The 13,602-nt window shown below is 44.5% G+C and overlaps 1 protein-coding gene across 6 annotated transcripts in view; it reads left to right on the top strand.

Annotated features, from left to right (window-relative positions):
- LOC105275712 (protein phosphatase PP2A 55 kDa regulatory subunit) overlaps positions 1-13,301 on the top strand; it is a 29,261-nt gene extending 15,960 nt beyond the window's left edge. The window contains exons 1-9 of one of the 6 annotated variants that reach the window (XM_011332758.3): positions 3,127-3,329; positions 7,981-8,046; positions 8,321-8,418; positions 8,877-9,155; positions 9,280-9,457; positions 9,590-9,924; positions 10,006-10,221; positions 10,319-10,486; positions 10,583-13,301. In XM_011332758.3, the coding sequence (XP_011331060.1) occupies positions 3,194-3,329; positions 7,981-8,046; positions 8,321-8,418; positions 8,877-9,155; positions 9,280-9,457; positions 9,590-9,924; positions 10,006-10,221; positions 10,319-10,471 (1,461 nt within the window). In that variant the 5' untranslated portion in view covers positions 3,127-3,193 and the 3' untranslated portion in view covers positions 10,472-10,486; positions 10,583-13,301. The other 5 variants (XM_011332756.3, XM_011332762.2, XM_011332761.3 and 2 more) reach the window with 5 other exon arrangements.
- Positions 13,302-13,602: the final 301 nt, after the last annotated feature.

Below are 13,602 nucleotides of genomic sequence, written 5' to 3'. Positions count from 1 at the left end.
CCTTCCCAATCTCCATGTTGGTTCACTCCTCTGAGTCCTTCCCAATCTCCATGTTGGTTCACTCCTCTGAGTCCGTCCCGACCTCCATGTTCAGGCTTCACTACCGGCCAGCTGCTTCTCAACTCCCTCCTCTCCGAGGGGTAGCGGATGAATCTCAACTGTCTTCGAGGGATAGCGGATTTTATCCCACTTCTGAATTGTAAGAGGCGAAAAATAACTAGGAGACTGCCTTAGATTGGAACTCGAACTCTCCGGGATCCCTGGTTCACACGCCTAGGTCTTAGACTGTACGGCCAATACTCCTACTGTTGTGATCAACTTGTTTTCATTCCGATCCTCTGTACGACCTGTCAGTCTCGACTATCTTTCCAGATCTTACAGCTCGGCCAGCCTGACATCACATTCGTCCCCGAATGTCTCCAAATCGTCGGTTCACTCCACTTGAGTCCCTCCCAACCTCCATTTTTGGTTCACTCTTCTGAGTCCCTCCCAACATCCATTTTTGGTTCACTCTTCTGAGTCCCTCCCAACCTCCATGTTGGTTCACTCCTCTGAGTCCTTCCCAATCTCCATGTTGGTTCACTCCTCTGAGTCCTTCCCAATCTCCATGTTGGTTCACTCCTCTGAGTCCGTCCCGACCTCCATGTTCAGGCTTCACTACCGGCCAGCTGCTTCTCAACTCCCTCCTCTCCGAGGGGTAGCGGATGAATCTCAACTGTCTTCGAGGGATAGCGGATTTTATCCCACTTCTGAATTGTAAGAGGCGAAAAATAACTAGGAGACTGCCTTAGATTGGAACTCGAACTCTCCGGGATCCCTGGTTCACACGCCTAGGTCTTAGACTGTACGGCCAATACTCCTACTGTTGTGATCAACTTGTTTTCATTCCGATCCTCTGTACGACCTGTCAGTCTCGACTATCTTTCCAGATCTTACAGCTCGGCCAGCCTGACATCACATTCGTCCCCGAATGTCTCCAAATCGTCGGTTCACTCCACTTGAGTCCCTCCCAACCTCCATTTTTGATTCACTCTTCTGAGTCCCTCCCAACATCCATTTTTGGTTCACTCTTCTGAGTCCCTCCCAACCTCCATGTTGGTTCACTCCTCTGAGTCCTTCCCAATCTCCATGTTGGTTCACTCCTCTGAGTCCGTCCCGACCTCCATGTTCAGGCTTCACTACCGGCCAGCTGCTTCTCAACTCCCTCCTCTCCGAGGGGTAGCGGATGAATCTCAACTGTCTTCGAGGGATAGCGGATTTTATCCCACTTCTGAATTGTAAGAGGCGAAAAATAACTAGGAGACTGCCTTAGATTTGAACTCGAACTCTCCGGGATCCCTGGTTCACACGCCTAGGTCTTAGGCTGTACGGCCAATACTCCTACTGTTGTGATCAACTTGTTTTCATTCCGATCCTCTGTACGACCTGTCAGTCTCGACTATCTTTCCAGATCTTACAGCTCGGCCAGCCTGACATCACATTCGTCCCTGAATGTCTCCAAATTGTCGGTTCACTCCACTTGAGTCCCTCCCAACCTCCATTTTTGGTTCACTCTTCTGAGTCCCTCCCAACATCCATTTTTGGTTCACGCTTCTGAGTCCCTCCCAACCTCCATGTTGCTTCACTCCTCTGAGTCCCTCCCAACATCCATTTTTGGTTCACTCTTCTGAGTCCCTCCCAACCTCCATGTTGCTTCACTCCTCTGAGTCCTTGCCAATCTCCATGTTGGTTCACTCCTCTGAGTCCTTCCCAATCTCCATGTTGGTTCACTCCTCTGAGTCCGTCCCAACCTCCATGTTCAGGCTTCACTACCGGCCAGCTGCTTCTCAACTCCCTCCTCTCCGAGGGGTAGCGGATGAATCTCAACTGTCTTCGAGGGATAGCGGATTTTATCCCACTTCTGAATTGTAAGAGGCGAAAAATAACTAGGAGACTGCCTTAAATTGGAACTCGAACTTTCCGGGATCCCTGGTTCACACGCCTAGGTCTTAGACTGTACGGCCCAATACTCCTACTGTTGTGATCAACTTGTTTTCATTCCGATCCTCTGTACGACCTGTCAGTCTCGACTATCTTTCCAGATCTTACAGTATCGTGACTGCGTTTCCAAGCGAGGGCTTTTTCCTCGCTGCGATTCTACCAGCTCGACCGGGTCGCAATCTGCAAAATACAAACTCGCACTCGGAAAACATATCGATTAGAAAAGAACCGGGTTTCGCACGCGGCTATTCGTGTCTCCTGTTCGGCAAGGGAATTGTTTTGCAAATAAGACGTCTCTTTTGCAAACGAGAGCAGTTACGGTCTCGCAATTTCAACGTCTTTCATCGGTGCCGTCGAGACGGCTGACTATCTAACACGGAGTAAAGCGTTTGGTCTTTACCGAGTTCACTTTAAAGAGCGACACGTGTGCCGCATGCGCCTAAGTGTACAAGCGCGTACGCCACTCCAAGACGGATAGTCCTCCTTCGGGCGCGTACGTCGCTCTGAATAGACCGGAATGAAACGCCTGCCGTAGAATAGAATGAATAGACTCACTTTACAAATTTAAGCATTAGCACATTCGAAATAACTTCAGCAACTATGCAACTTTTCTTTGATAATGCTGATGTTTGAGCTTGTGCTTAAGCTTTTTGCCTTTTTGTATTCGGCTCTGTTTCCTATTAACCCTAGCTTCCCAGGAGTGCTTGAAACCAAGTAAAATAAAGTAATTCACGGTTTTTGAATGTAACCGTTTTTCACAAGCGAATATTTTACAAATTACTTTCTTTTTCAAATTTTCCTAAAAAGTGACTTAAAATAATTTTTTCTGATATTTTTAACTAAATGTTCGATGTGGGGTAGCCTGTACCCCATTGGCAAGCCCGTGAAAATTGAACGTGTGGGAAGCTAGGATTAAGGAAAACAGATTTTACGTGTTTACCTTTCGGGATGCTTGTTCGCTGATGTGTACATAGCCGCTCGATTGTATCGAAAAGCTTCCTCGTGAATAAGTAAACAAATAAATGGACTCTTTAACCTTTGCGAGCGGGCGTGCGTTCGCGGGGACGGCACGCGTGTAAGGGGCCGTTCAGTAAATTTCCGGAGCGGAATCGCGCAACAAGAATCCAAGACTCGCTGCGATTATCGCGCAAGAGTGCTCCGAGTGTGCGGTGTGAAGTGCAACACACATACACGCATATACACGCGCGCAAGGATGTATCCATCACGTCGTGCGCGCGTTAAGAGGAGCCCCGTCGCCGTCGATCTGAATCAAGACACGTTTCATTACGCGAGGCCGAAGCGGAAGGACGAGTGGGTCGCGAACGACTGCACTCACTGTTGTCGCTGTTGTGAGTACGAAAGGACGCTGCGAGGAGTCGCGGTCAATCGGTCACCCTCGGGGACAATGAAACGCGATCCACGGATGTGTGCGCCGGCATTGTCCACCTAACCGCTCCGTCCCAACTTTTCCAGTTGTGTCATCCCGAACGTGCGGAGTGTCATCGATGCTGGCGCGTCCGCGTTATCCTAGCAGAGACGCAATCTTGTTAGTGCTCGTTAACGAGGCGCCTCTAATGCGTTCGTCAAAGAGAGTCTCGCACGCACCTCGACCAGTCCGAGGCGGTCCGCCGCTGCGTTTTATGCTGCGAAAAACGCGATTACTCGGTCGAATCGTCGGTCGACTGTTCGGTGAGGTAGTATCAACTTGGACAGATCGCCAGCACGGCGGCGAGCCCTTCGAGCTCCCTCGGATTGGCGATCCGGCGAAGATGGATCGATCGGAGCTGCGCGGCTCCAGGACATTCACGCCCTCGCGGAGGAACGCGCCGCTGTTCTCCTCTCTCGAGGAGTTGCACGACAAGTTGACGGAGCTTTTGGGTAAAACCGGAGGGAAGCCCGAGAGCGGTCGCGCTCGCGTTTTGACCGTAACGCCTCAGACGTGGACACGTGCGTTCCACTTGACGCTCCCGACGCTCGCGGCGTCGTTCCGTCTTTATTCAATATTCAGTGAGCAATAAAGACAGAGTCGCTTCAATCACTTCGATGTCCACGTTTGAGGCGTTACGGTTAAAACGCGAGCGTGACCGCTCTCGGGCTTCTCTCTGGTAAAATCCTTTAACGTAATTAATCGAAGGCTTGTCGGGACAGTTTGTCGGCTGGTGGAAGCCGCGGTCAAGTTACTTCACGAGCTTACTTATTTGGAAGATCGTGCTGTGCGAATAGCAGCAATCAAGTATGGAGGTGCTTTTTCATGCTGGCGCTCGACGCTCGTTTTTAGCGTCAAAACAGGTCACGTGATCAAATCGCGCCAATAGTGCGCCAATGGGTTCAGCGTCGAGTTTCCAGCGTCGACGTTCAACGCTGCTTTCAGCGTCGCATTAGCACGCGAGTGTTAGGTTAGGTTAGGTTAGGTTAGGTTAGGTTAGGTTACAGTATTTACTGGTATATTTCTTAACACACTCATTGGAACTGAATTATTGCGTATAATATCGTTTTCGTAATTAACATATCGTTTTTGATAATTGATAATGCAAATTTTTTATCTTTTCCATATTTCTTTCACTTTCGTTTTAATCGATTGACGCTGTTTTTTCTGCTACCTTGACGCTTGAAGCTGAAATCATTCGACTTCTTTTCCCTGACGCTAGCGTCAATGTGATGTCACGTGACGACGCTCGACGCTGCTTTTCAGCGTCTCATGAATTAGCACCTTAAGGGGGGAGCCTGCTTTAGAACGTTGAAAATAAGGTATATTTTACGAATTGTTTTTGGAGAAACTATACAGCGGATCATTATAAAACTTTGATGCATTTATTAGTACATGTTTAAAGGTAAAAAAATTATTTTTTGATTTGAATATATCGCCTGTAGAGGTCGTCCTGGAGGCATTGTAAATTGGTGAGCATTCTCCTGCCTCCAAATTTCATCCAAACTGAAAAATTGAAATATTTTCTCGTTATTTATGAATTCCCATCGTCGATGAACCTTTAATATTCATAAAAACATTAAGTTAAACAATTATTTTTGCATGAAAAAGTTCAAAAACTTTGCCCAAAAATCGTACTTTTGTGTTCTAAGCCCACCATTTTGGCACTTTTCAACTTTTTTCTTCTCTCTTTGGTTCATCGACGATGGGAACTCATAAATAACGAGAAGATATTTCAATTTTTCAGTTTAGACGAAATTTGGAGGCAGGAGAATGCTCACCAATTTGCAATGCCGGCGACGCGGCTGCACTAAGATGCCTCCAGGACGACCTCTACAGGCGATATATTCAAATCAAAAAATAATTTTTTTACCTTTAAACATGTACTAATAAATGCATCAAAGTTTTATAATGATCCGCTGTATAGTTTCTCCAAAAACAATTCGTAAAATATACCTTATTTTCAGCGTTCTAAAGCAGGCTCCCCCCTTAATGGTATGCCCGTATTTACCTACGTACAGTACACAGCTAATGCAGGCGCAGTCACGAGATTACCTCCGCTATGGCGTGCATCAACTGTTATTACGAGAGTAGAGATCAGCACGTAGGAGCGGGATTTAGGCAAAAGGACAAATCTCCGTTGTTTGAATATTCAAACGTGCTGCGCATTTTAAATTGTCACTAGATAGACAGAGAGAAAGAAAGAGAGAGAGAGATTTGCGACTATGCAATCGTAATCCAGTTGGCACTGCGAACGCTACACTCTATCCTTTTCCTTCTTTCAAACAAAGAGAAGGATAGAAAGTGTTTTGTAGCAATATTCCGAGTGGCATCGGAATATTCATCTAGTGGAACATCTCCGCGCCGATATTTCCGATATAAATCTTATCTGGTGATTGCGTTCGAAGGGAACGAGTAAACGTCCCTAGCGAGCAGCGCGTTCGAATTTCCCGCGCTGCACGGGTCCGCGCGCGCGCCCGTCCATCATCGGGTACGTTCGCGCAGGCTCCGCGCGTCGCCGAGCACCATGTGTAAGATGGTGGTTACCGCGGAGAGGTAGCGGAACCTGGCTACGCAGTGACGTCACGCCGTGGTCGCGTTGTGCGGTTATGCGCCTGTGAACTTCCGCCATTGGTAGCCCGCGTACGCCAACGGCGTTTTGTGCCACGCTTCGACCGCCGGGAATACGCGCGGAGGTTCGGTCGTGGCGAGTCGCGGCCCGGGTCTCGCGCGTTTTCCGTGCCAGCGAGCGAGCTTCTCACCGCCGGCGTGCTGGTGCGACCCGTGCGCGCGCGCGCGTGCCCTTCTGCCCCGAGAGCGTGTTCGCAGGAGCGTTGGGCCCCGCGCCGGGAGCGGACTCGCGCGCGACACTCGGTTTTCCGCGTCGTCCCCCTCGCGTGTGCGCGAGATGGCCGGTAAGTAAGCGCCGCGGAACCACCGCGGCCGTGAGGTAGACCGGCGCGTCGCGTGCCGCCGACGGCGACGGCGACGGTGCGTCGCCGCTCCTACTGCCGAGCGGAAACTCGCCTCCTCGCATCGCCGCGGCGAGGCGAACCTTGACCCAGATCTCGCGGGTGTACACCCCGTGCAACCGAGTGCTCCTCCATCCACGCGTCTACGAGCGACGAAGCGTTGCGTGCGTCTCCCTCGCGCCCGCACTCCGGGACTCTCCTCCGCGCGCGCGGGGGGCAGAGAGATACCTATGTGCCCGTCGCCGGCGACGGCGACGACAGCGGCGGCGGCGACGGCGGCGGCGGCGGCCTAGAAACACGATGGATTACGCCGAAACTTCAAGTAGGCTCGCTTTTACCTCTCTCCTACTCCTCCCCCTCCCCCCGTCGTCTCTGCCTTGCGTTTTCCGCATTCGCATCAATCCTGCGCGTTGCCCCCTCGTAGGAGGGAACCGCGCGCGCGTCCGTGCCGGCCATCTTCACCCGCGTCCCCTCGCTTCCCTCGCTGCACCGCGCTGGGTTCTGACACGGTGCGTTTCCCCGCGACGATGTTGCGACGAAACCGCACTGCTCTCCGATAATGATTTTGCACGATGCGCGTTTCCTTTTTCTTGCTTTTTTTTCTCATCTCGTCATTATTCCGTGTTAACCCATTTCTCAGCTTCCGCGGTGTCTTTCGTTCCTTCCTTCCTTTGTGCTAAATTTCCAAACCATCAGCGATATGTGCATCTCGTACTTGGGAAACGTGTAACGTAAATGCAAAAATTTGTATTCTTGCCAGGTGCCGCAGGTGCGCGACGCACGTCCAGGATGCCGATTATTTTGCTTTATTTATTCTCGAAAGTGAAAACTGGGTGCATGCTAATTTGCATCGCTTCCCCTCTCTTGTCTCTTTCTTTCTCGATTTCTGTGTCTCTCGCGCACGCACACGTACGCTCGCTTCGACTCGTGCGTGTGCTTTCTACGCGTGAATTTATTAAATCTCGTCAATCTCGCCCCACGAGGTGACGAGTGATGCTATTTTTCTCGTTCCACGCGACTTGGAGACTGCGAATTCTAAATGTGATATTGTATCATCGAGTGTATTGTACTGTACATGTGTGAGACGCCTTCGAGTTATCACTAGATGTACAGTTCAGATAAGGCACTAACTGATTGCATTTTCTAACACTTTGCTTCTCTTACACGGATTAAATAAACTAATAATTAATTATTTCGCGCATATTTTATCTTGTAATTTCGTGCACAATAATTGTAATTAACATCTTTTTATTAAAATTATGAAATTTGCAATATAAAGAGTTGAAACACAGAATCATTAATTATGCCACATCTTTTATATTTTGTTTTGTTTTTTTGTTCTGCTATACGTCTATTATGCAATGTGTTGTGAGTCGTTAGCAATTAAAACTAAAAATGCACTAATGTCTCTGATTAAGATACATATCAATGCAATAAATTATGCTTATGATATTGCAAATAACTAGTGATCGATAGTCTATAAGTGTCAAAAGAATTATTACAAAGTACTTTTTACAAACCCTGATTGATCGTATCAATGTTTTAAACTCAATGTACAAGGAAGAAAGTAAGTTTTAAGAGTATCTGGATATTGCATTACAGGCAATGGTGACATACAGTGGTGTTTCTCGCAAGTGAAGGGGACCTTAGAAGACGATGTCACAGAAGGCAAGTTTGACCTGTGTTTGCTTAACTCGAAAAGCAGCTTGTCTTTTATCTTATCAGCTTACACATACCAAAATAAAACAATGAACTAGTCGCGAATTGGCGCTGTACAGATACTATTGAGATCCGAAATTTATCTTGATTCGCAAACTCAAATTTTCGCTGCGTTATTAATCGACGTAATTTTATGTGATCAGGATAGATGTGTTTATAAATTTGTCTTGCGCGGTGCGTACAAAGATCGCTTATAAATGCGAGTATTATGTTTCCATTACAGCTGATATAATCTCATGCGTTGAGTTTAACCACGATGGCGATCTCCTTGCAACAGGAGACAAGGGTGGACGTGTTGTCATTTTTCAGAGAGACCCCGTTGTAAGAAATCAATTGATTACAGAATTCTCTAAAAATAGACTTTGCATAGACGTATTTTTTCCTTATAATATGCATTATTCAAACACTCCAAATATCATGTGGATATTAATAATTTTAGTATCAGTGCATGTTACTGTATCAACTATGATATGGCACTTTCTATCACTGACACTTGAATTTTCAAAAACGATATTATTATCTCTATAAAGCTTATGTAACATGATCTGATATTTATCTGACATTTGATTGAGTTGGAATTGTTTTTCACCGAGTTTATTGAAGGTACATACCGTGATTTAAGTTTACAGAATAACGTTGACAAAGTGGGTGGATAGAAATATGAGATGTTTTATAAACCCCCGAGCATGATATTTGGATTGTTGCAGCACATAATGTTCATTTTAAGACATATCCGATATGAAAGCAATAAACTATAAAAATAATGATTATTTACGCAGAGTAAAAATAGTATACCACGAAGAGGCGAATACAATGTGTATAGCACCTTCCAGAGCCATGAGCCTGAGTTCGATTACCTAAAATCACTAGAGATAGAAGAAAAAATTAATAAAATTAGGTGGCTAAAAAGAAAAAACCCTGCCCACTTTTTACTCTCCACGAATGACAAAACAATCAAGTTGTGGAAAGTCAGTGAGAGAGATAAAAGAGTGGAGGGGTATAATACGAAAGAAGAAAATGGCGCGATCCGTGATCCTGCCTGCATCACTGCCTTGAGGGTAAGTTATCACGAGTTCTGACAGATTTGTTGTAAGCAAGCAAACAAAAATACAATAATTACAAGATGTTTAACAAGGAAATATAAAGATGATGAAGTATTTGATGCATTATCGTTTCGCCCAGGTGCCAACCATAAAACCAATGGAGTTGATGGTGGAGGCATCACCAAGGAGAATATTTGCCAATGCGCACACCTATCACATAAACAGTATAAGTGTCAACAGTGATCAAGAGACATACCTCAGTGCTGATGATCTTAGAATTAATCTTTGGCACCTTGAGATAACTGACCAGAGTTTTAGTATCCTTTTTCTTGAATCTTCTTGAATTTTTGTATTTTAATCTTTTTGTTTTTAATATGCATGTGTGTGTGAGAGAGACATAAATATATTTCACGAGTTCCAGATATGATTTTCCTAACGGTAATATACAGATATAGTAGACATTAAGCCAACTAATATGGAAGAGTTAACGGAAGTGATAACTGCGGCGGAATTTCATCCCGCGGAATGCAACGTGTTGGTGTACAGTAGTAGCAAGGGAACGATTAGACTTTGCGACATGAGATCTGCTGCTCTTTGCGATCAGCATAGCAAACTCTTCGAAGAGCCTGAGGATCCAACCAACAGGAGTTTCTTCTCGGAAATTATTTCAAGTATAAGTGATGTGAAACTCAGTAATTCTGGGAGATACATGATCAGTAGAGACTACCTCAGTGTGAAAGTGTGGGATTTGCAAATGGAGACGAAGCCAATTGAATGTTATCCTGTAAGTGTCTTCTTAAATCTCTTTTCTACCTCTTTTTTTAATATACTCTGTGTACTCATCAACATGATTTTGTTACCATAGGTACATGAATATTTAAGATCAAAATTATGTTCATTGTATGAAAACGACTGCATCTTCGACAAGTTTGAATGTTGTTGGAGCGGTAATGACTCTGCTATCATGACGGGCTCGTACAACAATTTCTTCAGAGTATTCGATCGCACGACCAAGCGCGATCTTACTTTAGAGGCAGCACGCGACATTGCCAAACCAAAAACACTCCTGAAGCCAAGAAAGGTTAATACATTTATGAGCTGCTGTTTTATGCATGAGCAATTTGCATTGTACGCCAACTCAAACGAACACTTACATGCTCCACATACGTGATGTACAGGTATGCACCGGCGGTAAACGCAAGAAGGACGAGATCAGCGTCGACTGCCTGGACTTCAATAAGAAAATACTTCACACTGCATGGCATCCATCGGAAAACGTGGTGGCGGTCGCCGCTACGAACAATCTCTTCCTATTCCAAGACAAACTCTAGCACATCTGTATGCAAGTATGTCGAGGACTCGGATAATTGGCGTCGAGCCAGAAAACAACGCCGCGACGACTAACGATGTTCGATTTAACGCAAACCAATTGTCTCTTGTAGATTATACAACGGTATATACTTACGTGAGCTAAGCACGTTGAACTGAAAACTCCCAGTGGAACCATGGTGTCCAAATGATACCGACGACGAAACGATAAGTCGACTGCTAGTCTGTCAGTGGTTGACTGACCGAGGAGTGGTGTACGTACCGCCGTCCACGCAGCTCACACGTTCATACACGCTATATAAATACACGGAACATACACACAGACATACAGAATTTGCACCCCATACTTTGTCGCGCGCATATGTGTAATGGAAAAAAAGACATGCAAACGCGAAACACGCATAACTCTTCCGGCTATCGAATCCGCTAGCTCAAATGTATCTGCTGATGAAAGAGAGGACGTACGAATCCGGCAAAATATGTGATTCGACTAATTCGCAGACTCGTGTTGGCAGTTAATATATGATTTATAAGTATCAACGATTAATGATTCTTTGTGCTTGTGTATTATAGAAATTGTGCCATTCCATGGTGCAGTCTATGCGTCAAGTCACTGTAGACCGAGTGTAGGATCATTATATCGCGGTGCGGGACGGCGCCGCGGTGTAAGCGTGGAGGGCGAGGATGATGAGTTGCGGGGAGGCCGCTCGCCGGTTCTCCATGTACAATGAATACGAACATGTGGTACAAACCTTAAGTTTTCCTTACTTAACATGCCTAACTAGCGCGAAAAACGGAAGATCAGTCGTGCCAACGAGATTAATCTAATCATTGTGATAATAATAACTTTGCATTGTCACGCCGCACTTCCCAGTTAACCATGAAACCAGGTTTTCCTCGTACGAATTACATTGCAATTGATAATCCGAGCGTTGCCGATCGATTAAAGTATAAATGAGCATTTACAGCTGTTTACGGAATCGAAATAATGACAGTTACCATTATGAGGAAGCTCGACTTTCGACATACTCAAAATTATCTGTCTACCATTTACGATTTAGTGTCACATATTAAACGTAGGCCTATTTTCTCATTAGTTGATTACTGCTGCAAACTGATTCTTCTTTGTCTCGGTCGCAGACCAGTCGCCAATACGAGTCGAACGATAATGGAGAGTAACATATTTTCCCTTCCATTTTATATCCGGACATAACTAAATGTTGCTGCACTAAATATATCGAGCAATAAGCGGCGCCGATTCAAAATAATGTATATCAATTGTCATTTTCTAAAAGGAAATTGCCCCGACCAGGAGACTAATGAAAATTGAATAGATGGAATACAGATTTTCTAATCTTTCTTATCAATATAATAATTTGTTCACACTCTTGTACTCCTACAGATATAAGCAGCAATTTCGTACATGGATAAAATAAACCTAAAAGTGCATTTCTGACGATGGTAAGCTGGGTTTGCAGAGTTTATATAAATAAAAAGTATTTGCTGAACAATATACACCAGTATAATGTAACTTTGATAAATAATCCAAATCATATTGAAGCAGAGTTCATATTGAAAACTCGCACGTTCAATCCTCCAAGTTATTTCATTCTTCCGAGACGATATCAATTTAATTGCGTTGTCATAGCTCTTTCGATCGTATTCCCAAGCTATGGATCGATAAAAATGTACACGATATATGCAAGGATATTAATGTAACATGCGAGATATGATATTGATACTATGAATTATAACGTTGATGCGGAATGTAATATATTATATCGACATGGCATCAACGTTATAGCTGTCTCTATATATATATAAGCAATTCAATAAAGTAACGTAATAAAGTAGATGATGCTGGCGACAAAACTAATAAAAGTATTCGCAAAGAATTGCTTGGTACATGTGTACATACCGTGTTCTGCGCGTGAAATTTTCGACGGCAGCTGTCTACAAGGACAATCGATATGTGCACCACAAAGTCTGAAAGCTTTGCCGCGCGTTAAATTGTACGCTTTCATCGCAATTGATATTGTAATTTCCACACACGGCGAGAGTATTGTTTAAATGTATAAAGACGCATGAGATGCACACATTACGATGTACTTCTAAAAAATTCCTACAGAAGAGGAAAGGAAGAAACATCGACGTTTTGCCAGTGATATTGTATCGTATCCTTTGTGTTGCGTGTGAGTTTTGAATATGAATTGTGACGATGTAAACTTATTTCTAAAGTAAAATTAGCATGAAAAAGACAGCTTCACGATAACATAAGAGTAAAGTTACAGATTTATATAGAGACGAGATTGAGGTACAATGAACAGAGGAAAATTATGCACACGTGAGATGTAATTTTCTATGTTAAAAAAACAACTAACGCAGAAGCTTCATTACTATAAAATAACCGCTTTGGCGATCACCAGTCTATAGGATTGATCGAAGTTAAATAAGTTTCATGTACAAATCATTCTCGACATATTGGACAAATAATTTTCAAGATCTCCCTTAATCGATAGAAGCGAATAGGTAGCTTTTTTTAAAAGGAAAATGCGATGATCGAACTATATATATCTAAGATTGATCTGATTAAGCTCGTAGATCATGAGTGAAACTCTTGACGAATCGCATATAGAAAAGAATCTAAATACTTAGTGATTTAAATATAAACGGATTCATTTGAAGTTTTTGTACTCTGGATCGTTTCCATTCGTTATCCGCACAGTCGTTTAATCGATTTCACGTAAGTACCGTTAAGTTGTGATTCGAGATACCTTGGACATCCTATGCGCCGATTTCTAGAGCCAATAAATTGCGTATTGTTTCTTGTAATTCAGTGTTTTAATTCCTTGCTGCGAGTGAACATACGTGTTGTACCAGATTGTAATCCGTAACGAGTAACCGCGCGACGAGATGTAACTTGCTCTTTATTTTGTAATTAATTGCATTGCCGCCTCGTCATCATTAGCAATTATTGCAAGCGTTCGCGGTGACTCGTGTATTTCGTCGTGCACTCCTTTCATTTTGTCAACTGCTACGTAGATTTAATCGGCTGGCGATCCGATCGACTCGGCAGGCTAGATAGCATGGTATCTACACTTCCATGTATACGGGGTGTCCCGGGTTTTAACCG

Source organism: Ooceraea biroi, chromosome 8 (genome assembly GCF_003672135.1).
Source record: "Ooceraea biroi isolate clonal line C1 chromosome 8, Obir_v5.4, whole genome shotgun sequence".
In the NCBI taxonomy this organism is placed as follows: domain Eukaryota; kingdom Metazoa; phylum Arthropoda; class Insecta; order Hymenoptera; family Formicidae; genus Ooceraea; species Ooceraea biroi.
The sequence above is the reverse complement of the archived record's forward strand: the minus strand, read 5'-3'. Positions and strand labels throughout refer to the sequence as shown.